Source organism: Hyaena hyaena, unplaced genomic scaffold (assembly GCF_003009895.1).
Source record: "Hyaena hyaena isolate Hyena2069 unplaced genomic scaffold, ASM300989v1 scaffold_3, whole genome shotgun sequence".
In the NCBI taxonomy this organism is placed as follows: domain Eukaryota; kingdom Metazoa; phylum Chordata; class Mammalia; order Carnivora; family Hyaenidae; genus Hyaena; species Hyaena hyaena.
The window spans coordinates 1,969,344-1,997,020 of NW_024080635.1; the positions used below are offsets into that span (position 1 = coordinate 1,969,344).

The 27,677-nt window shown below is 49.5% G+C and overlaps 1 protein-coding gene and 1 pseudogene across 1 annotated transcript; one reads left to right on the forward strand and one right to left on the reverse strand.

Annotated features, from left to right (window-relative positions):
- Nucleotides 1-2,225: 2,225 nt before the first annotated feature.
- LOC120233284 lies at nucleotides 2,226-2,340 on the forward strand (annotated as a pseudogene).
- Nucleotides 2,341-3,326: 986 nt separating this feature from the next.
- LCK (LCK proto-oncogene, Src family tyrosine kinase) lies at nucleotides 3,327-27,077 on the reverse strand. The gene is made up of 13 exons (XM_039233102.1): nucleotides 26,961-27,077; nucleotides 12,069-12,178; nucleotides 11,719-11,800; nucleotides 11,423-11,513; nucleotides 11,093-11,191; nucleotides 10,856-10,959; nucleotides 10,522-10,671; nucleotides 10,087-10,239; nucleotides 9,767-9,946; nucleotides 6,873-6,949; nucleotides 6,626-6,779; nucleotides 6,410-6,541; nucleotides 3,327-3,984 (listed from the first exon to the last, which is right to left on the reverse strand). The coding sequence occupies exons 2-13, from the start codon at nucleotides 12,171-12,173 to the stop codon at nucleotides 3,782-3,784; spliced, it is 1,530 nt and encodes a 509-aa protein (XP_039089033.1). The 5' UTR covers nucleotides 12,174-12,178; nucleotides 26,961-27,077; the 3' UTR covers nucleotides 3,327-3,781.
- Between the last annotated feature and the right edge of the window lie 600 nt (nucleotides 27,078-27,677).

The following is a 27,677-nucleotide window of genomic DNA, read 5'->3' on the forward strand; positions in this document are numbered from 1 at the left end:
TTAGTCCCGGGGGAGGAAAGCAGATCCGTACAGTCCACGGTCCCGTTTCGGCGTTGGAAGCGTGCTTGGAGATCAGAAGCCAACTTTGGAATTTTATTGAGAATCAACCGAGGCCTCTGGGGGGGAAGTGACTCGCACAAGGTCACTCAGCTAATGACAGGGCTGACCGTGGATTAGAACGCAGGTTTGGAAGAGGGAGAAAAAAACTGACGAAAGAAAACCGCTGTAGGCCGAGTAGTGGGCAATAGCTTTCCCAACGTTTATCTCAATGATTGCTCACAGCGGCCTTGGAAGAGGACATTTTATTCCCGTTTTACGGGTAAGGGTAATGAACTTCAGACCTTTGAGACCTCCTCAGAGTCAGACAATTAGTAATTAAATTCAACTTTCAGTAGTGACTTTTTGAATGCCTACAGTGCACCAGAGACACTGTTAACAAAGGGCCAGAACCCAGCCTTTCTTACTCCAAAGCCTACCCCCTGATGTAGTCACACACACCCCTCACCCCCCGGTGAGGACCAAAGAGTGCCTTTACACAGGAGGAAAATGATTCCCCCTTTTCCTAAAGCAGCATTTCTCAAGCTATTGAAGCTATTGATATTTGGAGCTGGATAATTCCTCATTGTAGGGGGCTGTCTCCTGCACTGTTCGTTTAGCAGCATCCTGGCCTTTAGTCAGATGCGAATTGCACCCTTCACCCTCACCCCCAGTTGTGACAACCAAAATTGTCTCCAGACATTGCAAAAATGTCTCCAAGGCAAGGGGGAGTGTAAGATTGCCCCCACCCTACCCTTGAGAACCACTGCACTAGACAGATCAGTCCTCAACTGTTCATGACTGAAAGCTGAAAATCCAAAAAACACGATGATGAGCTAGTAAAATAACAAAGACAACACAATATTAATATTTAGTGAATGCTTACCGTCCGTGTGCCAAGTAAGTTACAAACTCATGGCCCTGGCGTCCATAGGATACGTTTTCATGCCTCTACGCTTTGAAGAGTGCTTGGGCACTTGTGTTCCTCATTTGAGAACAGCATTTGGGTCACCAGTTATAAAAGTAACAGATCTGGGGCGCCTAGGTGGCTCAGTCGGTAAAGCAACTGACTTTAGCTCAGGTCATGATCTCACAGTTCGTGGCTTCGAGCCCCGTGTTGGTCTCTGTGCTGACAGCTCAGAGCCTGGAGCCTGCTTCAGATTCTGTGTCTCCTTCTCTCTCTGACCCTCCCCTGCTCACGCTGTCTCTCTCTCTCTCAAAAATAAGTAAAACATTAAAAAATTAAAAATAAATAAAAGTAACAGATCTAAGACTGGGCAGTTCTATTACAGAAACAGCTAAAAGGCCAGGGAATAAACCCTATTTGCAGTTCTGTGTTGCTGCTTCCTAGCTAGGAAACTCTCCGTCCCCACTTCCCCCTTTGTAAATTGGAGAGGATAACAACGCAAAGTTCACCAACTCTATGGCTGCACACGGTGTGCAAATGAAGAGGAGGGTGGGGATCAGATGAGGTCATGGGTGTGGCAACATTTTATAAAACGGCAGAACAGGAATCAGAAACTCAGATCCTTACAGAGGTGAGGCACGTGGCGTAAAAATAAGTTGATTTATATTAGTTTATATTAGTTTGATTCCGGCGCTTGGCATATTTCTAAAATTGGATCCTTTTTCGCTTTTATAAAGCACTATGCCTTTCTTTCCCCTATCTTCAAATACACTGCCATCTGCAGGTATCTTTCATTTTGTCACTTTTTAATGGAAATTTAGGTGGAAACACATGTCATTTTCCTCTTCATTGTAAGAACAACAGTGGAAGCATGATGATAAATAACCACTAACACTCAGTGTCACTGTCTGGGAGTGAAAGGGACTCTGGCAAAGAAAGAGCTAAAGTCCCACCTGAGGAGGGTGGCCACTACTCAGCTCCACGACAGGTAAGCCCAATGAAGCCAAATCTTCCTATTTTTTTCAAGAGAAGGTAGAAATCTATAGTGTTTTTTCTTAATGTTTATTTATTTATTTTGAGAGAGAGAGAGAGCATGCACACAAGCAGAGGTAGGACAGAGAGAGAGAGAACCCCAAGGAAGACTCCCAAGAGCCCAGCACAGAGCCAGACCTCACAAACCGCAAGATCATGACCTGAGCCAAGTCAAAATCAAGAGTTGGACACAACCCACTGAGCCACCCAGGCGCCCCCAGAAATCTGGAGATTTATGCAAAATCTTCCCATTGCTTCTCGGCCTTTTGGCTAAGATCAAGTGTAGTATGCAAAATCTTCCCAGTTTTAAAAAGTGACCGCTATACTCTGGTTTCTCTTCAGATCGAATAAATCTTTCACCTTTTACTAAAAGTGACCGCTAACTCAAGACAGTAGTAAGAGCCACTCTTTTCGAATGTAAGTCAGAGCCTGTCATGGCTCTGCAAAAGTCCCCGAAGAAAAGTCTCCTTGAAATCTTTCCAGCAAAGATCACCAGGCCCCAGGCTACACAGGATCTCTGCCCACTCAGGCCCCCTGGCAGCGCCTTGTTCTCTGAGCTTACTTTGAGCTTACTTTGCAAAAGAGCTTCTGCCTCTGGCTGTTCCCTCATCCCCTCTCCTCCTCCCCTATACCTTGTGGCTAGCTCCCTCCTTTCCTTCAAATATTTGTTCAAAAGTCACCTTCTCAGTGAGGCCATCCCAGACCACCCTGTTTAAAATTGCAAACCTCCTCCAGCCATGACATTCCTAAAACCCTGTTTTATTTTTCCCTTAGCACTTGGCACCTTGTAGCATCCTGTGTCATGTACTTTGTGATGTTTATTGTCTGCCTGCCCTTACTAGAATGTAAGCTCCATAAGGACAGAGATTTTGTTTATTTTATCTACTGTATATTCTCTGAACCCAGAACCATGCCTGGTGCACAGTAGATATTCAATAAACGTTCGCCAAATGAATGAATTAATTCAATGTTTAAAAACATTTTGAAGGTGAACCAAAACATATTTTGAGTACAAATCTGGCCCCAGAATCAGCAGTTGTAAAAAAAAATGCTACTGCCCTTATATGGTGGGAAGGGAGGGTCCTGGGACACCCCCACTCCCTAGGAGGTTCAGCAAAGGGGTTCACCCTTAATCCTTTGGGGGGGGTTGAAGGAATTCAAAGAGCCCATACAGCAAAGGGTAAGAATTTCCTCTTGGCCCCCCAAATCAGCAGGGTTGAAAAAAGTTCAGACATCCCCTCATCCCATCTTTCACCGCAATTCAGGGCGACTTACTTTCCATCTTCTGAACCCCCACTCCTCCCTCCCAAGGAAGAGGAGATGGGAGTGGGGAGCTGAGAGATGTACAATCTTCATCCACAGAGAGTCATTTATTGAGCTCCTGATGTGTGCCAGGCACCAAGGAGGAGCACACAGAGGTATTAGATAAGGTCCCAGCCTTCAAGGAGTGTCCTGATGGCTAGGGGAAAAGAAAAGGGGGGGCGGGCAGAAGCTGGTGTCAATCACAGGCGGCTCCCTTCTCTCCGGTGGTCTTGGGAAGTAGAAGGACCCCCAAGGGGTCAACTTGAACAGGCGTCCAAGCCATATATGCACATGGCCACATATGTACAAGACACATGTGCAGGGCCCACACAACTACAGAACCCGTGTATAAGACACAAGGAGTGTATGTGCCACACAGGGGTGGGATTCACACGCAGAGTCCATATGTGCATAGGCCACACGGGTAAGACATGAGAGCTGCATCTCCCCCAGCCAGGTTGGCTAGATGGAGGGAGGGTGCCAGGCCCCAGCCAGCTAGGGCTCTCAGGGCTGGGGCTGGTACTGGCCCTCTGTGGCTGTAAAGAAGTCCTCCAGCACGCTGCGCAGGTAGTCGAAGGTGGGCCGCTCCTCGGGCCGCTCCTTCCAGCACAACATCATGAGGTGGTAGAGCTCCTCTGGGCAGTTGTCAGGCCGCACCATGCGGTAGCCTCGCTCCAGGTTTTGAATCACCTCAGGATTGGTCATCCCTAGAGGTTGACGGGAGAAAGGTCAAGGATCTGGGCTTCAGAAGCCCGCAGCAGGGGCGATGTTTAGAATATTTAACTGGTACAGGGTAAGCACCAATCCCAAAGGATCTTGGTCATCAATGGTAAGACCATACTTCAGGTACCTGCCCAATGTCAGTCACGCCACCTACCCAATGTCCGCTGTGGCTTAAGCACTCAAAACAGATAAATGTTGAATGTGACACCTGGGGTGAGCCACCTCCCCTCTTTGAGCCTCAGTTTCCTCATCTGGGAAATGGACTAAATAGTAGCTTCTACCTCTTAGAGCTGTTATGAAAATTGAATGAGAGTGCATAGGAAGCATCAAGTATAGGGCCTGGAGGGATGATGCATTGAGAATACCTGTGATGATTATGATCTGGGGGAGAGAGATGCTGGTGGGCCAGGGCCCAAGGCAGGATGGGAGCTCACAGACAGCACAGGGGTGAGGCTTTCGGACCAGGCACATGAGATGCTGCATCAGAAAGCCAGATGGACCCTGGACCCCAGCAAAGCCGACCTTGCGTAGGGTAAATTCACCAGGCCCCTCTGTGAGCCGGATTAAATAATTTGGGGGCCCCTTCCTTTAAAGCCAGGAAATTCGAGGACATAGACCAGCGAACTAAGCTCCCATGGCTAGCATCCAGAGTGCAAACTCAGTCTACACCCAGTTTAAATAGAGCCCATAGACCTACTTCAGTTTAGCCCCTAGAGTGTCTTTAAACAATGTGAATCAATCATCAAAATTTGGATATGGGCAAATTTTCCTAAAATTCCAAGTTTTGGCTTCTCTTGAAAAAAGAAAGGATCTGTTCTGGGGGTTCCTATGTCTTAGTAGCAACCATCTTCTGGAGCAGATGCAAGTTCACCCAGGTCCCTGTTACTTCTTATTATCTTCTTGACCCTGAGGCCACATGTCAGTTGCCGTTTATCATCCTGCTTGCAATGTTTTTCTTCTTTCTTTCTTTCTTTCTTTCTTTCTTTCTTTCTTTCTCTCTCTCTCTCTCTCTCTCTCTCTCTCTCTCTCTCTCTCTTTCTTTCTTTCTTTCTTTCTTTCTTTCTTTCTTTCTTCTCCTTCTTCTCCTTCTTCTCCTTCTTCTTCTTAAGTAGGCTCTATCCCCAATTTGGTGCTTGAACTCATGAGCCGCATGCTCTACTGACTGAGCCAGCCAGCTGCCCCAATGCTTTGTTTTTTTCTAACAGAAATTCTCTATGGGCTCACCTCTGTGGGCACAGTGGAGGGGCAGTGAGGACACTTGGTGAGATGACTGGAGTGTGGTTCTAGCCCGGTGCTGCCCTTGGACTCTGTGATGGGACACATCCTGGGCAGGGAAGTCCTTCAAGTTCCCACCTGTTTCTAAGGTGCCTTTCCCTTCCTAGGAGCAAAGTTCTATGCATGTTGCTCCGGGACTATGTGCTCTCTGACCTCTCTGCTCTGTCTTTGTGTTCCATTTCCTCTCCCCCTAGTTTCCTAGCAAGTTACTTTCAAAAAACCTCATCTGTCTTGGCTGAATTTAGGGGTAAAGGACTTTGTCCAGAGGCTGGAGAGTAGGAATTAGTTGTTTACACGTCTCTCTAGTTCTTTAGATGGAAAGTTTCAGAGGGAAGGGAAGTCAGTGTTGAGTGAGCACCTACAGGGAGTCAAACTCTTTTACAAATAATCTTATTTTTTATATCAGGAAACTGAGGCTCAGAGAGGTGAAGCCACCTGCCTAAAGTCACTTGCTCAAAATGGTGATTAATAATAAAACCTAACACTCTTGGGGCCCCTGGGTGGCTCAGTCGGTTGAGTGACTGACTCTTGATTTCGGCTCAGGCCATGATCTCACAGTTCATGGGTTCGAGCCCTGCATCGCACTCTGTGCTGACAGTGCAGAGCCTGCTTGGGATTCTGTCTTCCTCCCTCTTTCTCTCTGCCCCTCGCCTGCTAACATTCTCTTTCTCTCTCTCAAAATAAATAAACATTTTTTAAAAATTTAAATAATAAAACCTAATACTCTTTAAGTGCTTAGTATGGGCCAGGTACTGTTGTAACCTCATAATTTACAGATGGGGAAGGAAAAAATGATCTGATCAAACCCAAACAGAAAGTTGGCATCGGTGGCAGATCTGGTAATAATGGCAGGCTTCTTGCCTCTCGAGCCAGATCGTCTTCCGCCATCCTAGGCTCCCTGTGTCCGAACTAAAGAAAAGAGCTGGGATTATTCAAGGAGAGAAATCGACCCAGAGATGGACGCTAGCCCCAGGAGAGGGGGCACCTGACTGGGCATGCTGGAGTCCTGAGTGAACACAAGAAAAGCAGTTAGAAAGATTCAGATTCTTAACCAGGGACAGATGATGTGAGTAGAAAGACATGGATTTGCTGCCCTTCCCCATCACTCTTTCAGCTCCTGCCCTTGTCCCTGACCTGGGTAAGGGATGCGGCCATGGGTGACAATCTCCGTCAGTAGGATCCCAAAAGACCACACGTCCGACTTGATGGTGAATGTCCCGTAGTTAATGGCTTCTGGCGCTGTCCACTTAATGGGAAACTTGGCCCCTGGAGGGAGGCAGAGTGAGGTCACCTGGGTCTGCTCGGCCAGACCCTGCAGGCCCCAGACTTCCCTTGTATCCCACACCTTACCCTCCCTGGCCGTATACTCGTTGTCCTCAATGAGGCGTGCTAGGCCAAAGTCTGCGATCTTGCAGCTCAGGGTGTCCGACACCAGGATGTTGGCAGCCCTCAGGTCACGGTGGATATAATTCCGCTCTTCAATGAATGCCATGCCCTCTGCAATCTGCAGGCCAGGGAGGAGGTCAGCAGTCCTGGACCAGACATCCTTACCCCTGCCCCACTGTGCACATGCCCAGTCCCTCCCCGGTCTCCTTACTTGGGCTGCCATGTCCAAGAGTTTGTTGATGGTCAGCTTGATGCCTGAGGGAGTCTTGAGGAAATCCACCAGGCTCCCTGTGAGCAGAAGCAAAAGTTGCTGCCTCAAGTTGCCCCAGCAGAAAGCTCCCAGACCGTTCTCCCCTAACCGGCTATTTAGAAATAGTGTCTGACGTGTGGAAAGAAGAATAAGGGGTGAGAATGGAGGAGTGTGCATTAGGGTGAGGATGCCCAGGATACACGAAGTTTTTTCCCAGGGACTAGGATGGAGCATGCTTGGGGAAGTCCATAAGCTTCGTATCACCAGTGGGGTAGAGCTCAGCGTCCTTCCCTAAGGTGTCCAAAGCTTGCACGGTCCACATTTATAGTTGCTTCTCTTTCCCCACTTCTGTCTCTTTCACTCCACCCACCCTAGACAATTTTGAGATTTTTCATATAGTCCACTAGGCTTTCACCCCAAAGTGTCTTCTGCCCCATCTTTGCCTGCTAGAAATTCTACTTTTCGGGGCGCCTGGGTGGCTTAGTCGGTTAAGAGTCAGACTTTCGCTTAGGTCATGATCTCGCGGTTCGTGGGTTCGAGCCCCGCGTCGGGCTCTGTGCTGACTGCCAGCTCAGAGCCTGGAGCCTATTTCAGAGTCTGTGTCTCCCTCTCTCTCTGACCCTCCCCTGCTCATGCTGTCTCTCTCTCTCTCTCTCTCTCTCTCTCCTAGAAATAAATAAAAAATATTAAAAAAAAAAAAAGAAATTCTACTTTTCTTTTATGGCCCAGCTAGACTAGTCCTCTAGGAAGCCTTTTAGGTCTTAGCAGGCCTAATAAATTGCAGCATTATCTACATTCCCCATGCCATGCTGGAATTTTCCCACGGCAAAACTCTGGTTTTCCTAAAGCTTGTGGCACATAACTAAAATGAGGTTCTCCTTGGGCGCCTAGGTGGCTTAGTCGGTTAAGTGTCCGACTTTCGCTTAGGTCATGATCTCGCGGTTCGTGGGTTCGAGCCCCGCGTCGGGCTCTGTGCTGACTGCCAGCTCAGAGACTGGAGCCTGTTTCAGTCTGTGACTCCCTCTCTCTCTGACCCTCCCCTGCTCACGCTATCTCTCTCTCTCCTAGAAATAAATAAAAAAATAAAATAAAATAAAATGAGGTTCTCCTGATAGCAGGAACATCGTTTTGTCCATCCATGCCCCCAGTGCCCAGCCCAAAGTAAGCAGTGATAAAGGTGTGCTGAACGTATTCCATGGGGTATGGAAAGAGGTGCCTGGGGGCCTGAGGGACTGCATATGGTAATACAGAGTGACTAGGAGATGATCAGGGATGGAAGTTGCTAGAATGGAGCTAGTAATTGCTAGCCCTTCACAAGAGATTAATACCCTGTGTAAAGATGGAGCAATCTGGGGTGCCTGGGTGGCTCAGTCAGTTAAGCATCAGACTCTTGATTTCGGCTCAGGTCATGATCTCACAGTTTATGGAATCCAGCCCTGCACGAAGCTCTGCACTGACAGCATTGGGATTCTCTCTCTCTCTCTGCCCCTCCCTTGCTCTTTTGCTCTCTCAAAATAAATAAACGTTTAGGGGCGCCTGGGTGGCTCAGTTGGTTAAGCGTCCGACTTCGGCTCAGGCATGATCTCACGGTTCGTGGGTTCAAGCCCTGGGTCAGGCTCTGTGCTGACAGCTAGCTCAGAGGCTGGAACCTGTTTCGGATTCTGTGTCTCCCTCTCTCTCTGACCTCCCCTGCTCATGCTGTCTCTCTGTCTCTCTCAGAAAGAAATAAAACATTAAAATAAACAAACAAATAAATCTTTAAAGACGGCAGCAACCTAAGTGTCCCCACTATGAGTGTTGAATTGGTCACCAAAGATAAAAGTCTCACCCAGACACAGCAAATCTAAGGGCATGTACTGCCACTCCTACATCCAGTCCACGGCAGATGCTGGTAATCAACCCCGGCACTCAGTTCCAATGAGCCTCAGAATCCTCCTCAACACAGAACTCCAAGCAACTACCACTTGAACGTGGCCCACATAGTAAAACCTATTTGCGACTTCCAGAATCCATTAGCCAAAAGAGAGAAAGATCTTACGCTCCCAAGGAATCAAAGCCAGATGACAACAAATTCACTGAGCAGACACTCTTCTAACTGTTCTGTATACACTGACTCTTTCATCCTCACAAAGCCCCTATGAAAAAGTTACTATTGCATTACTACCACCATTTTACAGATGAGGACACCATAGCAGAGAGAAGTGAAGTGACTGGCCCAAGGCCACACAATCGCGAAGGCAAGATTCTAATACAAGCAGTCAGATCCCAGAGCCCTTAATGACTACTATAAATTATTTCTGAGTGAGCCCGTTTAGATTTCTGATGTTACACTTGGGATAAATGAGCACCAGAGAGAGGACGGGGACTTAGCCTGAGTCACACAGCAAATCAGTGGCAAAGGTGTGCCTAGAAACTTCTATCCACCTCCCTGAGGGCTCTCACTCTGTCCAAAGGAAGGCAAGGGGCTCACCTAGAACTGAAAAAGAGAGATTTGGGGCAGATCTGCCCTCCCAAGTCCCAAAATCAAAAGGAAGAGGGAAATGGGGCTAGAGACCCACTCATTTGAAATCAAGCATCCTGAGATCAAGGTAGAGTGTTGAAAAAGACAAACAGGCTTGCAGGTCAGGAAAGATGAGAAGTCAAAGCTCTCCCAGGACCTGCCACTTTAGCCTATGATCTTAGACAGGCTCAGACATCACACCCTCTTCTTGTCCCTGGTGGTGAGCCTTTAGGGGCCCAGAAAAACTAGAAACCCTCAGTGCGCAGCCTGGCGAAATGGCAGATCTCCATCCTCTATTCAGGGGCAGAGGGAATGGCAGCGCCCCCCAGCGGCCGATGACAGTGGCAGCACCTACCATTCTCCATGTATTCTGTGATAATGTAGATGGGCTCCTGGGTGACCACCGCGTAGAGCCGGACCAGCCTCTGATGCTGTAGCTGCTTCATGAGGTTGGCCTCGGCCAGGAAGGCGTCGGGGGACATGCTGCCCTGCTTCAGGCTCTTCACTGCTACCTTTGTGTGCCCGTTGTAGTACCCTGGGGCGGGGAGGGGCTGGGAGTCACTGGGAGCCCGAGCACCCAGGTGGCTGTCAGGACATTCTCTGGGGACTCTCACGACCTCCGCCGAAGCCTTCCCCCTCCCCCCTTTCCCAGCAGCCCCGGAAGGCCTCACTCACCCATCCACACCTCCCCGAACTGGCCAGCCCCCAGCCGCTCCACCAGCTTCAGCGTCTCCCTGGGAACCTCCCACTCGTCCTCCCACCAAGGCTTCTGGGGCTTCTGGGTCTGGCAGGGGCGACTCAACCGCGTGCACAGCCCATCCGAATTATCTACGAGGACAAGGGGGAGGGTTAGGGCCGTCAGTACGACGGGACTCGGTGCCCCCACTCAGTCCCCGTCCAGGGGAAAGGGGCTGGCAGGGGAGGTGTGAGGCTGTCACCCGACACCCGGGCTATCGGGTGCCGCGCCTCACCCACTGCGGGGGATGAAGGAGCGCACTGAGAGATGGGGAGAGGTGGGCGGAGGGTACCCCAGAGAGGAGCTTAGGGGAGGCAGGCTGGTAGGGCACAGGGCCTCAGGCGCACGTCTGAGGGGCTCCCGCCGGGGCTCACTGGTGTAATGGCGGACCAGCTCGTGCAAGCCGGGAAAAGTGATGCGGGGGGAGATGTAGAAGCCGCCTTTGTCCAGGTTACGGATCTTGTAATGTTTCACCACTTCTCCCTGGTTCTGGTCGAAGTCCCGCACGGACAGGGAAAACGATCCTGGATGAAAGAACGGGTGAGCGAATGCAAAAAGAGGGAGAGGGCGCACCCTGCGAGGGGCGCCCCCAGTCCCGCGCCCCTTCCCTGGGATCTCGGGGCACACACCTCGGAGCCGCGGTCCGGCTCCCGGGCGGCGCGAGCCCCGCCCCCGGCCCCGCCCCCGCGGCCCCGCCCAGCCGCTCACCCGCGGTGCTCTCGCTCTCCCGGATCAGGAAGGAGCCGTGCGTGTTCCCGGGCGCCAGGAGCTGCCGTTCCGCGTCCTTGCGGCTCAGGTTCTTGAAGAACCAGCTGCGCAAGGCAAGAATCGGAGGCCGTCTTGTGTTGTTGGTCAGTCCCTCCTCCGTCACCCTCAAGCATTCACCACTGCCCCGTAGCACCCCTCCTCTGCTCCCATCCTTCGCCGAGAGGAGTCCCCACTTACGGTTCGGGCTCCAGGCTGTTCGCTTTGGCCACGAAGTTGAAGGGGATGAAACCTTCCTGGCCCGTGGTCAGGGACTGCGCCTTCCACCACTCGCCGTTCCTGCGCGGCAGAGGCGGTCATTGGGGTCGGATTGGCCTTGGATTCGGCTGGGTACCTTCAGATCTCCCAGTGACCCCATGCCACCGCACCCTCCAGCTCAGCACCCTGGAGCCTCCATTTTGTCACAAGGGCTCCCGCTGCAGGCCAGTCAGGGTCCGCGGGTACAGGGGATCCCTGCTCCCTCCCGTACGCCCGTGGGGCAAGGATGGGTGGCGTGGAGAGGGCACTCACTGCTCCAGGATGCGAAGCTGTTCACCCTTCTCGAAGCCCAGGTCTCCATCGTGAGAAGGCTCATAACTGTGCAGAGCGATAACCAGGTTGTCTGCAAAGACGGGTGGGGGTGGGGGTCAGGGGAAACCAGCCTGGATAGGCTGGAAGCACAGAATTCAAGAGTTACAAGGCAGCGGAGAACATCAGGGGCAAGAGAGGCGAGACAAGGCAGAGAATGGATGGGGAGATTGGGCGGGGGGGCGACAGCTAAGGACCCAAAGGCCTTAACTTTCAGGCCCGGCTGTTTGTGAGGTCACCTTGCAATGGTGAGGCTGGGGGGTTGGAGCCTTCGTAGGTGACCAGTGGATCCCTCACATCAGAGCCATTCCGCATGGGCAGCTGTAGGGAGGGGGGCGAAAATGGGGTCAGAAAGCAAGAGAATGGTCAGATGTTGGCTCCCCTCCCCACTGTTCTCGCTGCTCTGGTTTGGCTAGATCTTGTCTCTGAATTTGCCAGTTACTTAGAAGAGTTGCTTCCTCTCTCTGGGCCTCCTTTCCTTTCCTTTCCAAGGGGAGAGGACCGTTATTCCAGGGGTGGTCCATTTTTTTCCTCCTGGTTCATGACCTCCCCCAGACCCCCTCGCCAAGTCCCCAGTCTTGCCTCTTACCGTGGCCTTGCCATCCAGTGGGATTATCGGGTAATGGCAGTTCTCGCACACATCGATGTTTTCCATCCAGTCGTCTTCAGGGTTTGAGCTGCAGCTACAGCCCATGGTCCCTGGGGGAATGGAGAGGGGGCTGAAGGGGCTCCCCCAAGATCTACGTCTCCGACATCAGACATGCTAGGGCCTTGCCCTGGGAATTTCCACAAGTACCTGAGATTGTCAGGCCCCCCATCCCCCATTCACCAGCCACAGAAAAGCTGAAATGAGGTCCTAGCTCCAGACTGGTGTTCCCTTTGAGCCCCCAGGCCACAAGTTAAGTCACACATGGGCCCCCACTGAGCCCAAGGCCCCGCCCTCCCACCTGGGGTGGGCAAACCGCCACAGCTACCTTTGTTAGCCTACTTGCCCACTTCCTGCCTCTCCCCCACCCCCCCCTTTTTGCCCATCCCCCATGTTGGAGGAATACCTACTAGAATTCACACACACTTCCCTAGGCACTGGGGGAGACCTGAATTTTGATCCTCCCCTACCAAGAGAGGTGTGTGCACCCCACATTCTATTTACAATTCCCCTTTCTAGCCAAGGAAGCCAGCCAAATGGCAGGCTCCTGCTCCCTAAGTCAGCGGTCAGGCCCCAGCCCCCGCCCCCCAACCTCTACAACAACAAGTCTCCTTCAGAAGGTTCTTTCTGATTCTCACCAGCAGAAAACCCTTCAGCAACACTATTGACCATAACTTTTCTATTTGTTTGCTTGCTTAAACAGTGGAAACTTTTTGTCAGGTGGAAATCAAGCAGAACGCAGAAGCTTATAGATAAAGCAGGTAAAAGTGGGGCTGTCCTGCCTGAAACAGAGTGGTCGCCTCATTGTGAAGCCCCCAGGAGTTCTTAGAGCATCTCCTTCCCTGGGGCTGCTTCTCAGAGCTGCTTAGAAAGCACTAGTCCTCAGATAAAATGTACCATTCAAGACCCTCTAATATCAAGGTCAAATTCACCTCCAGTCTATTCTGCTACACATGCGCGCGCACACACACACATACACACACAGGCTTCATTTTGAGCTACTTTTGCCCTTTCCAAACACCTCATGCTATTTTCTTACTCCATGCCTTTGCACGCATGGGTCCCCTGCCTTGAATGCTCTCTTGTCTACCTACTGAACTAACCCAACCTTCAAGGCTCAGCTCAAATATCACCTACTCTGTGAAGCCCTCCTACAACACTCTACTCAAACAGAGTTGTCAACTTAGCGCCGAGTACGATGACTAGACTGATTTTATGTGTCAGTCCCACTGCATGTCCCACTCCCTTGATGAGACGGGAGATTCATCCAGAACAGAAGTTGTGCTTTATTTGCCTAAATGCCCAGCACCCAGAACTAGTTGTCATTAATAAATGTTGACTGGTATGTGGAGGGTTCATGCATCCCATCTGCCAGGGTCTTAGAAGCCACCAAGTCTAACTTCTGATTTTAGATGAGCAAACTGAGCCCAGAGAGGCCTGCTTAAACTCACACCACCTAGGGGCACCTGGGTGGCTCAGTTAAGCGGCCGACTCTTGATTTCAGCTCAGGTCATGATCTTAATCTTCATGAAGTTTGAGCCCTGTGTTAGGCTTTGCGTGGAGCGTGGAGGCTGCTTGAGATTCTCTCTCTTTCCCTCCCTCACTCATGCGTTCTCTCTCTTTCTCTCTCTCTCTCAAAAATAAATAAACTTAAAAAAAAAAAACAACTGTCACACAACCTATTTGGGACAGTACAAAGCTGGAAATACTAATCCATGCTGGGACCAAGTGGAAGTGGAGAGTAGTGGAAGTTTGTTTGGTTCACAAGACTTAAGGATACATGTCAGTTACAACTCAATAAAAAACAATAATATTAATTATTAACTAATATTATATTTAATATTAATAAATAATTTTTAAAAAGACTCAGGATCCCTGGCTGGCTCAGTTGGTGGAACATGTGACTCTTGATCTCAGGGTTATGAGTTCAAGCCCCACGTTGGGTGTAGAGATTACTTGAAAATAAAATCTTAAAAAACAAACAAACAAACAAAACAAAAAACTCAGAGACAGGCCTCAGAGTTAGAGAGACCTAAGTTCACACCCCAGTTCTGACACTAACTGTAGGACTGCTAAAATCTTTCTTCCTAAGCTTCACTTTTCCTTTTCTGTCAAAGGGGGGTCGGCATCCCTTTCTCATAAGCTTGCACAAATGTTAGCTTAATTTAGAGCTTAGAAAGACTTCCACCACTCCTCATCTTGCCCTCCCAGGCTCTACTTTGGAGGGTGGGAGAATGGAATTGGTAGATAATCTTCTTTGTTTGAAACTCATGGGTTTTTTTTTTTTAATTTTTTAAATGTTTTATTTATTTCTAGGAGAGAGAGAGAGAGAGAGTGAGCAGGGGAGGGTCAGAGAGAGAGGGAGTCACAGAATCTGAAGCAGGCTCCAGGCTCTGAGCTGGCAGTCAGCACAGAGCCCGACGCGGGGCTCGAACCCACGAACCGCGAGATCAGACCTAAGCGAAAGTTGGACGCTCAACCGACTAAGCCACCCAGGCGCCCCTTGGGCTTTTTTTTTTTTAAGTTTATTTATTTTAAGAGAGACAGAGAGTGAGAGAGAGAGATTGGGGGAGGGGCAGAGAGAGTGGGAGAGAAAAAAATCCCAAGCAGGCTCCGCACTGTCACTATAGAGCCCGACGCAGGGCTCAACCTCAGGAACCATGAGATCATGACCTGAGCCAAAATCAAGAGTTGCATGTTTAAACAACTCAGCCACCCAGGTGCCCCTTGGAAGTCATGTTTCTTTTTTTTTTTTAATTGATTTTTCTGTTTAATATTGAGACAGAGAGAAACAGAGCATGAGTTGGGGAGAGGCAGAGAGAGAGGGAGACACAGAATTCAAAGCAGGCTCCAGCCTCTGAGCTATCAGCACAAAGCCCGATGTGGGGCTCGAATCCACGAACCGTGAGATCATGACCTGAGCTGAAGTTGTTTGCTTTAACCAGCAGAGCCACCCAGGCGCCCCAGAAGTCATGTTTCTTAAACTGAGATACTCGGAACCCTTCATGGATGCCAGAAGTCATGAGTGTGTATTTTCCCAGGACATGAGTGTCACTTGGCCTTATTCATAGAGTTAAACAAACATAGATCTATTATGGAGAAAAATGTAAAATGTACATGGAACTTGAAGCCAAATCAAGAGACTTTCAAGGACAGAGATACGCATTCACTCTCTCTTCTACCATGAGGAGGCCTGGAGTGTGGGGGAGAGACATTTGAAAATGCTGCTCAACCCGAGTCTACCCATCTGTGGCTGTAAATGGCTTTTTGACAGCTAATTGTATTATGGCTAGGAACTAATGAGCAGCAAACGCCTCCAGAGAAGCACTGATATCAATCTGGAAGCAGCCTAAGATGGGCTGAGCCATCTGGGGAGGCTGTGAGCATCCTGTTTGTGATATTCAAAGAGGCCTCCGAAGATCACAGGTTGATTGTACTGTAGAGACAACGCCAATATCAGGTGGTGTTGGATTTAGATCATAGGGCCCTCTCAGGCTGGCATTCACAGAGGCTTCAGAGAAGAATAAGAGGCAGATGAGAAAAGTTTGGGGTTGAAGTAAGGGGATGAATTTGGGTGCGGTAGTGAGGAGAAGCCAGTGAAAGGGCCCGAAGGAGTCCAGGCTGGAGATCACAGGGCTGGAAGCTGGTGCCCAGTCCAGGCTGGAGTCACACGGGGAGGAGAAAAAAGCAACAAGGCTCGGGCCAGAGCCCGGGACAGCTTGCAGACAGGACCTGTATCATGGAGTAAATCTGGGCCTACAGAGAGGACCTGACATCCCTAAATACTAGGGCCAGAGGGCGCCTGGGCGGCTCAGTCAGTTTAGCTTCAGACTTTTTTCTTTTTTTAAAAAATGTTTTAACATTTATTCATTTTTTAAAAAAATGTTAATGTTGTCCTTGAGAGAGACAGAGTATGAGCGGGGGAGGGGCAGAGAGAGAGGGAGACACAGAATCTGAAGCAGGCTCCAGGCTCTGAGCTGTCAGCCCAGAGCCCGGACACAGGGCTTGGACTCACAAGCCATGAGATCATGACCTGAGCCGAAGTTAGATGCTCAACCAACTAAGCCAGCCAGGTGCCCCAGACTTTTTTTTTTTTTCTTAAACAAAGTTGGCTTTGTTTTTTGTTTCTTTTCAAGTTTATTTATTTATTTTGAGGTAGAGGGAGGAGCAGAGAGAGAAGGAGAGACCTGAGCAGGCTCTGTGCTATCAGCCAGATGTGGGGCTTAAACTCACGAACCTATGAAATCCTGACTTGAGCTTAAATCAAAAGTCGGATGCTTAACCCACTGAGCCACCCAGGTGCTTCAAGCATCAGACTCTTGATCTCAGGGTCTTGATGTCAGGACTATGAGTTTGGCCCGTGTCTGGCCCACATTGGGCATGAGCCTACTTTCAAAAATGTGGGGGGTGACTGGATGGCTAAGTTGGTTGAGCCTCCCACTTGGGCTCAGGTCATGATCTCAAGGTTTGTGAGTCTGAGCCCCATGTCAGGCTCTGTGCCGACAGATAAGAGCCTGGAGCCTGCTTCAGATTCTGTGTCTCCCTCTCTCTCGTTCTTTCTCTCTTCCACTTGTGCTCTCTCTCTCTCTCTCTCTCAAAACAAACAAACAGACAAACATTTAAAATTAAAAAAAAATTAGGGCACCTGGGTGGCTCAGTTGGTTGAACGTCTGACTTCAGCTCGGGTCATGATCTCACAGTTCATGAGTTCGAACCCCACATCAGCTCGCTGCTGTCAGCACAGAGCCCACTTTAGATCCTCTATCTCCCTCTCTCCTTGCCTGTCCCCTGCTTGAACTCTCTCTCCCTCTCTTCAAAATAAATAAACATTTGGGGCGCCTGGGTGGCTCAGTCAGTTGAGTGTCAACTTCAGCTCAGGTCACCATCTCACTGTTCTTGGTTCAAGCCCCACCTCAGGCTTTCTGCTGTCAACACAGAGCTCGCTTTGGTGAAATCCTCTGTCCCTCCCCCAATCATTCTCTCTCTCCCTCTCAGAATAAATAAATAAGCATTAAAAAATAAAAATAAATAAACATTTAAAAATACATAAATATAGGGGCGCCCGGGTGGCTTAGTCGGTTAAGCGTCCGACTTTCGCTCAGGTCATGATCTCACGGTTCGTGGGTTCGAGCCCCGCGTCGGGCTCTGTGCTGACTGCCAGCTCAGAGCCTGGAGCCTGTTTCAGTCTGTGACTCCCTCTCTCTGACCCTCCCCTGCTCGCGCTGTCTCTCTCTCTCTCTCTCCTATAAATAAATTTAAAAAAAAATACATAAATATATACTGGAACCAGGAATGAAGAAGAAGTCAAACAGTGTGTTGATTAAGCCAAAAGGAACTCTAACTCTTCTGGGAATCTGACCCCCCGCATTTCCTCTGTGGCTTGTCGTGTGCTCCCGGAGGCCTGCAGCAGCAGGTAGCACAGCCAGCCCTCTACTAAAGTCCAAGCTGTGGAGTGCAGAGCCTCAGGATCCAGCAATGCCAGACATGATTTTGGCGAGTGGCTTCCAGCTCCTGGGAGCTCCATGTTCCTGGGAGGCCCCAGGATGATGTTGGAGGCCTGCAGATTGTTTCAATATTTCATAAACCTGAAGGGAAATTGTACTGTAATCTGTTTCTTAGTTTGACAAATTCTATGATTGTTTCTTCAATGCATACTTGATTAAGTCTCTGATTAAAAGTTGAATGAGAAAACAAGACAACAAGTACCTAAACAAAGTAACTTCGAAACCACGGGGGGTGGGGACTGCAACAGGGAAGAGCTTAGAAGCACGGGTATAACTGACCAGCCTTGTTTTAAAGGTGGAGAAGCTGGGTGATCAGAGAGGTTAAGCGATTTTCCCAATAGCACATGAGTGCTCTAGGCAGAGGCGAAACTCAAATCAGGACCCTACCTCCCTTATTGAGGTATTGTCTTCTACTCTTTACTCCTTGGGAAGTCTGAAGGGGGTGGAGGACCCTTAGGGGTCATGGAGGAAACAGGCAAGGGAGGCAGGTCTGACCTGGTGGGGAACCACTCCTCATCAAAAATTGGATCTTTGTGCTGTTAACAAAGGTCTTTTCTGCAAGACAGGCATGCGTGTTGCTGAGTGTACATTTACCCAACTGGTGAATGCAAGTCTGTGTATATGAAGGCGGATGATATGAACGTCGTGCTGATGCGTGCAAACCCATGGTTTTGTCCGAGGCTGTTTGTGCAGATGGAGGTATGATGGAGTCGGGGTATGTATAACTTGTGCCTGTCCCCGTGTAGTTATGACATCATATATGCATGCATCTATTTTTTTATTTATTTCTGAGAGAGAGAGACAGCGTGAGCAGGGGAGGGTCAGAGAGAGAGGGAGACACAGAATCTGAAACAAGCTTCAGGCTCTGAGCTAGCTGTCAGCACAGAGCCCCGGGTGGGGCTCGAACCCACGAACCGTGAGATCATGACCTGAGCCGAAGTCAGACGCTCAACCGACTGAGCCACCCAGACGCTACCCACAGCATGCATCGATTTTTACAAAATGTGGGTCCCATCCTTCTGGTCTTAGTTTGACAAAGATTACTGGGTAGCCAAAATAATCTAACCAGGTTAACAAACGAGGTCAGTAAAAAGAAAATCACAATTAAATCTTAATATAAATGCACTATCGTCTGAAAGAAAGAAAAAGGAGATGAAGACAAAACAGATCCAGAGAATCCCCAGGGCTCTCAGAATCAGCAATGAGGGCAGACTCTGGGGTGAATGAAACAGGACATTCTCTTCTCCCAGCTCAGGAATTCAAGGTCAAGAGCAGGAATTTTATAGATCTAGACCTCCTCTGACTAGGGTCTGTAATGTTTTTGGTCAAATTCAAAGCTGCCCATGGTCCACAGAGCACTTTGTGCCAATTATACATTTATTTATTTTTGAGAGACAGAGCACAAGTGGGGGAAGGGCAGAGAGAGAAGGAGACACAGAATCCGAAGCAGGCTCCAGGCTCTGAGCTGTCAGCACAGAGCCCGACACGGGGCTTGAACTCACAAACCGTGAGATCATGACCTGAGCCGAAGTCTGGTGCTTAACCGACTGAGCCACCCAGGTGCCCCCACTTTGTGCCAGTTCTGAAGGGCTACCCCTCCATGGGGGTTCAAACTTGGAAAGTAGAGTGAGGGCTACATGTCAGTCCCATCCCTTTCATGATCCTCAGCATATGTCCAACACACTGCTCCCACTGTGTAGAACTGATCAAAACTCCCAGGCTCCGTGCAACTCCTGGACTGGATTGTCTGAACCCAGGGCTGTTAAAGGTTCATATCACCATGAGTTCTGATTCTTGCCAACTTGTTCACCTTTATCAATTCCATAGACATGATCTTGCCTGGTTGCCTAGAATGTGTTTTGTCCCCTTTAAGAGAGAAAAAAAAAAGGCAACACTTTTTCTCCTCTAAACTGTAAACCTATTCATTTATTGAACATTCTGTTCAAAATGCATGCCAGCTTCTTGCCAGGAATTCTTGGTCAAGAGCAGGCAGGCTATTCCAATGCAGACCATTGTGGGACTCTGGGCCACCTTGTGGCAAAGTCCGTCAGGAATCATTTAAAACATTGTCTTGGCCTTTTGCTTTGGCCAAGATTTGATTATTAGCACGGTTGTATGTGTTCAATGATGAGCCTTGGCTATGGAGGCCTACATAGCACCCTCATCATGGTACTTAGGAATCAGGGTTGGTAGGCATGGTAAATAACTTTTTTTAAAATTCTTTTTAATGTTTTATTCGTTTTTGAGAGAGAGAGCGAGACAGCATGAGCAGGGGAGGGTCAGAGAGAGAGAGGGAGACACAGTATCCGAAGACAGGCTCCAGGCTCTGAGCTGGTAGCACAGAGCCCAACACAGGACTTGAACCCACAAACTGTGAGATCATGACCTGAGCCGAAGTCGGACTCTTAACTGACTGAGCCACCCAGGCACCCCATATAGAGCAATGATCCTAAAGCTGGTATTTTTGGTAGAGGCCCTCCGACTAGTAACTTGTATGTACCTAGTAATCCCTTTTAATGAGTCTGCTCCCTTGTGTACCTCTGTGTGTGCTGTGTGACATTTATCGGGATGGACGGAGCCTTACTTATAGTGTAGAGCTGCCGACTTCAGCTCGGGCCGTGATCTCACAATATGAGTTCGAGCCCCATGTCAGGCTCTGTGCTGACAGCTCAGATCCTGGAGCCTGCTTCTACATCTCCCTCTCTCTCTGTCCCTCTTTTGCTTGCTCTCTGTCTCTATCTCTCTCTCAAAAATAATAAACATTAAAAAAATTGTTTTATGTTTCTGGGAGTCTGCAGCTCATGGAAACTCAGCTCACTCTATTCATGTCACAGTGATGTAAGTTCAGTCCCAAGACTTCCTCGCCACTCACTGGTAGAGGCCCTCTGGGCAGTTCCTAAACCTCTCTGAGCCTCTCTCCATCCCTTCATCTGCAAAATGGGAACTAAAATAGGACCTCTATGGAGGGCTTTTGTAACCATTATATGTGAGATATAGATGATCCCATAAATAAAGAGTTTACCATGTGCTTAGCACATAGTAAGTACTACATAAATGAGAGTTCAGCTGACCTTTGAATAACAGGGGTGTGAACTGTTTGGCTCCACTTATACGTGGATATTTTACAGCAGAGTACTATATTTTCTCTTCCTTATGCTCCTTATGCTTTTCTTTGTCTTTCTTTTTTTTTTTTCCCAAAGATTTTATTTTTAAGTAATCTCTACACCCAACACGGGGCTCAAAGCTACAACCCCAAGATGGAGAGTTGCATGCTCTACCAGCTGAGCCAGCCGGGAACTCTGTCTTCCTTATGATTTTCTTTCTTTTTTTTTTTTCTTAAGTTTATTTATTTTTGAGAGAGACAGAGCATGAGCGGGGGAGGGACAGAGAGAGAGGGAGAGACAGAATCTGAAGCAGGCTCCGGGCTCTGAGCTGGCTGTCAGCACAGAGACTGACATGGGGCTCGAATCCACGAGCCTTGAGATCGTGATCTGAGCCTAAGTCGGACGCTTAACTGACTGAGCCACCCGGGCACCCCTTCCTTATGTTTTTCTTACCAGCATTTTCTTTTCTCTAGCTTTCTTTATTGTAACAATACAATGTATAAAACATATAACATGCTAAATACGTTTTAATCTGGGGTACCTGGGTGGCTCAGTTGGTTGAGGGTCCAACTCTTGATTTTGGCTCAGATTATGATCCCAAGGTCATGGAATCGAGCCCCTGAGGTAGACTCCATGCTCAGGATGGAACCTGCTTACAATTCTCTCTTAGGGCACCTGGGTGGCTTAGTCAGTTGGACTTCTGACTTTGGCTCAGGTCATGATCTTCCGGTTGATAAGTTCCAGCCCCACATCTGCAACATTTGCATGGAGCCTCCTTGGGATTCTCTCCTCCCTCTCTCTCACTCTTTGCCCCTCCCCCACTTGCTCGCACACGCATGAACTCTGTCTCTCTCTCTCCCTCTCACTCAAAGTAAATAAATAAGCTTTTTAAAAAAAAAAAAAAAAGACTCTCTCTCTCACTCCCTCTGCCCCTCTCCCTCACTTGTGCTCTCTCTATGTAAATAAAAAAATAAATAAAAATAGACAAAATATGTGTTGACCACCTATTTATGTTATCGGTAAGGCTTCTGGTCAACACTAAGCTATTAGTAAGGTTTTGGGGGGGAATCAAAGTTACACAGAGATTTTTTTTAATGTTTATTTTTGAGAGAGAGAGAGAGAGAAACAGAGTATGAGCAGGGAAGGGACAGAGAGATTGGGAGACACAGAATCTGAAGCAGGCTCCACGCTCTGGGCTGTTAGGACAGAGCCGGACACGGAGCTTGAACTCACAAACCGTGAGATCATGACCTGGGCCAAAGTCGGCCGCTTAACCGACTGAGCCCCCAAGGCGCCCCTGTATAGAGATTTCTGAGTGTGCTGGTAGCCAGCACCCCTGACCCTCACGTTGCTCAAGGGTCAACTGTAGTTAAGTTTTTGGGCGGTCAAACATTATACGCCGCAAATTTCGACTGCGTGGGGTGGGAGCCCTAACATCCCTGTTGTTTAAAGGTCAAATCTAACTGTTATTTGAGGCTAACGTGAGCATTTCATTACACCAGCCTTAACCATTTTCCAGTCTAAACGCTAACATTAGCTATTATCAGTCATTTTCCTTTTCCTTTGTGATTTTAAGCATTTCCACAGACCACCTTTTCACCTTAATATATTTCTACCGTAGATGGAAAATTAGTATCACCAGCCATAAATAGAAATCAGTGTACATTAAGACAAACTCAAGGGCACCTGGGTGGCTCCATCGGTTAAGCGCCTGACTTCGGCTCAGGTCATGATCTCAGGGTCTGTGAGCTCGAGCCCCACGTCAGGCTCTGTGATGACAGTTTGGAGCCTGGAGCCTGCTTTAGATTCTGTGCCTCTCTCTGCTCCTTCCCCACTTATGCTCAGTCTCTCTCTATCTCAAAAATAAATAAACACTAAAAAAAAAAATTTAAAGCAAACTCATGATGTCATCTGTAAATTAAAATTCATTACCCCCTAATATCACTCACCTACATCAGCGGTACACAGGCCATATTTTGGGAAATGCTACAACATGAGGCAAAGCTTTGGGCTTAGACCTCTGTTGGTGAAATAGAGAAGGAACAATTTTCTTTCTTTCTTTCTTTCTTTCTTTCTTTCTTTCTTTCTTTCTCTCTCTCTCTCTTCTTTCTCTCTTTCTTTCTTTCTCTCCTTCCTTCCTTCCTTCCTTCCTTTCTTTCTTTCTTTCTTTCTTTCTTTCTTTCTTTCTTTCTTCCTTTCTTCCTTTCTTCCTTTCTTCCTTTCTTCCTTTCTTCCTTTCTTCCTTATGTTCATTTATTTATTTTGAGAGAGAGAGAGACAGAGAGAGCACGCACAAGCAGATGAAGGGCAAAGAGAGAGGGAAAGAGAATCCCAAGCCAAAATCAAGAGTCACCCACTCAACCAACTGAGTCACCCAGGTGCCCCGTGGAGGGACAATTTTCCTAACTGGCCAGCCTACTGACTGAAGTTTAACAGATATCTCTATATGCCAGGCTCTATTCTAGCGCTGAGGATACAACGGCGAGCAGACAGAGAGGTTCCTGACTTTTTGGCCCTGCCCTCTCTGACAGAGGTGGATGCCCCTCTGGCAGATCACTCCATTTTCCCGGGAGGCCATCGGCCTGTCTTCAGCTCACTGATTGGTAATGTCTGTGACTCACAACAGACAACTGGCAACGCAACAGCAATACTGGTCAGGAAGTAGCATCTCAAAATCACCACCATTACCCATTTACCAAGATAACGGTTAGCTGAAGTTGTTAAAGAGAGAAGGTCAAGCTCAATGTATTGACACGGAAAGATATCCCCGATATAACGTGGCAAGCAAAACACCCCAAAACCAAAAAAACATGGCAAGCAAGTTCCAGAACAGAATGTAGAATGGAAGCCTATTTGCATTTAAATCGGCATGTATAGCGTATTCTTTTAAGCCACATTCTGTCCTAATACTTTGCACGTTTTCATGTAATTCTCATAAGAATCCAATGAAGTAAATGTTATAATTGTCCCCATTTTACACATGCAAAAACCGAAGTACAAATGAAGTAAAACGATTTGTTTGAGGCCTCATAACAAATAAGTTAGTCGTGGAGGGGTGAGGTGAACCTTAGTCTACCTCCAGGGATGGGGGGCTACACTTTTCAGCGGCCCCACAGAGGAAAATCTGGAAAGAATGCACACCAAACCATTCACAGTGAACACAACCGGGAAGTGAGGTTGGAGGGGGCTGTGTTTCTTATATTTCTTTTTATGCCTTTGTGTCGTTTGAATTTTTTATAACAACCATGTGCTAATTTGGTCATTGAAAAACAAAGAACAACAAAAAAACCCACCACCAATGCAAACATTCTGCTAAGAGATATGATCGTTTGAGGAGGATTCATTGCACAGCCTACACTTCTGTTCCTCTCCCTGTCTCAAGAAAGGTAGGTGTGGAATAGATGATCAGGGGAAAGAAAGGTTCTGTGACCAAAGAAGTTTAGGAAATGATGAGCTGGACAAAATCAATGAGGCCCCTACTCTGGGGGAATTTTCAAAGCTTTTTTACAAGCTGACATTGACTATGAAGTTAATATGGGCCGGTTGGTAGCTAAGTCCATGTGGATTTGGCCTGAGGACCATTTTCTTTCCAGGTGCCTCATGGAACTGGTGTTCTTCTTCTTCTTTTTTTTTTTTTTTTTTAATGTTTACTTTTGAGAGACAGACAATGTGAGCAGAGGAGGGGCAGAGAGAGAGAGAGAGAGAGAGACGCAGAATTAGAAGCAGGCTCCAGGCTCTGAGCTATCAACACAAAGCCCATTGAGGGGCTCGAACTCGCAGACTGTGAGATCATGACCAGAGCTGAAGTCAGATGCCCAAACGCCTGAGCCACCCAGGCGCCCCGTGAAGTGTTCTTTAGAACAAATGTTGGAAATGCATCTCCAGGCGCTTTAAGCCAACACTGGAGTCTGTTGTTGGAGGCCACGTCCCTGGATGCTATGCTATCTTGGTCTTGCCTGCCCCCATCCCACCCTGCACCCAACTGCCCTCAGCATGGCTTCCACTAGACCGAGCTTGGCCTTGAAGTCATCAGCCTTGGTGGGGGGGGGGGGGGGGGGGGGCGGGGGTTGTACAGATTTGCAAGACTCAGTGTGTGTTGTGTGTGTAGAACCCGATTGTGCTTCTGCCCACATATGCACACATGCCATTTCTGATGCTATGTCTGGTGTTTGGGGTAGGGAGTGTGTGTGTGTGTGTGTGTGTGTGTGGCTGCTAGGGGACTGTCCTCTAAGGTAGACCCTGTGGCTCAGCCTAGAATTCTCACACCCACCGTACACAGGAAACAAGCTCATTTGCAAACCATACCACAAGTGTGAGGGGATGGGCGGCTCACCGGCCTGCCAAGGTGCTGAGTAGGTGTAATTCTGGGTGTGAACAGCCCTCCATTTGGTGCACCATTTACAGGAGGAGGGCCTGCCTAACCTCTGTTAAGCACCTACTGTGTGTGAAGTACAACCCCGGTGCACGACAAGCCCCACAAGCAGTCTGTAAGGGGAACATTTATTATTGCCTCTTTACAGATTAGTGATCTGGAGTTTGGAGTCAGGAGAGGCACAGTCAATACAGTTCGAGGAAACGCCAGCCCCGGAACCGTACCTGGGCCGGCCTGACTCTGACACCCGTGTTGTTTGCGCTGCACCATACCCATCGACTCTGTTGTTTGGTCTTGCTCTGCCCTCATGGTACCCAAGACGCAGAAACCAGGAACAGTGACCTTGGCTCATGCCATAGGGGCTTTCCAAAATGGGCCTTTGTCCTTCTCAGAACTGTGTTAACTCTTCCAGGGAGCCTTCCAGATCACCCCAGGGAAGCCTGTATTTTGAGCCTTCATTGAGTCTCGTTCTATTACCCCATCACTTGGCCCTTTACCCTTTGTGAAGAACCTCTGTCCCTGAGTCCAGAGGGCAAGGGGCCCGGAGTCATCTATCAGCACATGCTGGCTGGATGAGGGGTGCACGTCCAGGGTGCAGATGCCCCTTCCCCCGAAGCACAGAGAGAGCCAGCATGTTCTCCCACAAAAGGCTGCAGGCATTGGGCTTGGGGACAAGAGAAAGGCTGGGACACACTGACTAGGTGGAAATCGTGTGTCAAGGAAAAACTCCAGTGGCAGAGGGTGGGGTAGGGAAAACCTGGAAAGTCTGGCTCACACGGGGATGCCCCCTCCCCATAAACTTAGAAAGTGAGGGGGTGGGCAGGTAGCTGACTCTGCCTACCTGGACCTCCACCTTCCTGGGGTTTGAAGAGCAATCCACGGTACCAACTGGCCCTATACGTGCGGTGTGTGTGTTGGGGTTGGGGGGAGGCTGCTGAGGCCAGAGGGAGCAAGGGCGGAGAGGGACATCCGATGACACTTGGCAGGGGCAGGAATGGAAACGTTCCAGATGGAAGTGTGGACGTTCCTTACCCAGGGCAGACTGCGGCCCTGTCTGGGATAAAAATAGCCCTTCCTCTGTCCTTCCCTTTCCATTCTCTGTCCTTCAACTTCCCAGCCTCTGGTCAGGTACTTCCGCCCTGGAGGCCCCATCCCAGATGATAAAGATACCCTCTCGAATCCACGTGCTCCCAACAGAAGACATCCCCAGCTCCCCAGCACTGCTGGTCACTGAGGCTAAAATCACTTCTCACATGTCCATCCGGATGCTCTGGGTGACTCCTCTCTCTCATTCTCTCTCTCTCTCTCTCTCTGAAGATGCTTGTCACTGAGGTCTGCCCCAGCCATCAGCAGGATTCCTGGGTGCCCTGACTCAAGCCTGACCATCACCCTGCTCCATGGGGGTTGGGGGCACTCCTAGCCTAGGCCACCACCCTGTCCCAGGGCCTGGCTCTGCCTCGCTGAGTGGCTGCGCTTGCCCTCTCTGGGCCTCAGGAGGCTCATCCGTCGTGGGATCAGGGACTGGACTTGTGGATTTCTGAAGGCCTTTTCGACACCTGACAGTACATGTGCCAGATCTCCAAGAAAAGGCTCCCAGGGAGGGAGGGAGCAAGGCAGACAGCGTGGCAGAGGTGAGAGCCAACGGCTACGCAGGGAGGAGGCACTCCAGCTGTACCCCACGCGGCCCACCTGACCTCTAGAGAGGCTTTCCTTTCCTGTCCCCCCTGCCTGTAGGGCTGCTGAATACCCAGGGGGCCCAGCCCCGTGGCCAGGGGCAGCACCACCCTCCCCCAGTCGGGCATCCCCCTCCCCCCCAGTCCCTAGAACCCTGTCTCCCCCCCTCCATCCTCCTTACCTGCCCAGCCCAGGAGCCCTTCGGCCCCATTCACATGGTCCTCCTGGCCTAGCCCGGCTGCACACACAGCTTCAGCTCCCCTCGCTGAGGTAGCCACCGCCTGTCTTCGCGCGCCCACGTCCCACCCTGACTTCCTGCCTCCTCCTAAGGGCTCCGCAGCCAACCGGGGCCCCAGCAGCCCAACCACAAGCCTCCAGCACCCCAAGCTTCCTCCTGCTGCTATAGCTCCCTGCTCCTCAGCCCCTGGGAGTCCTCTACATCTCCAGGCCACCCCGAGGGGGGCACTTGGAGCTGAAGACAGGGTATCTGATGGAGCCCTCCCCTCCTGCCCCCCAGGGGCACCTGGACAAGAGATTCAAGGGCAGCCTTTATACCTCAACGAGCAAGGGGCAAGCAGACACACGCTCAGTTTTTGGTGAAAGGCAAGTAGCACCGCTGTCACAGTCTGAGAGCTGAATGACCTTTTCGTTGCAGACTAGAGAGGGCACAGGTAACACTACTTTGGAGTCAGAGGAGAGGACGCTGTCCCTGTTAAATAGCTGGAGAGCAGACCACCCTATGTGACAGTCAGATGCCAGGCTAACACGGCTGCAAAAACAGTCGCGCCATCTCAGGGCCCGGGACAACCCCTTTATTCGAGTCAGAGGGTAGGCCAACCCCCTGCTGACAGACAGAATGTTGGACAACACGCCATCTCAGGAAGCAGGCAGGACAAGC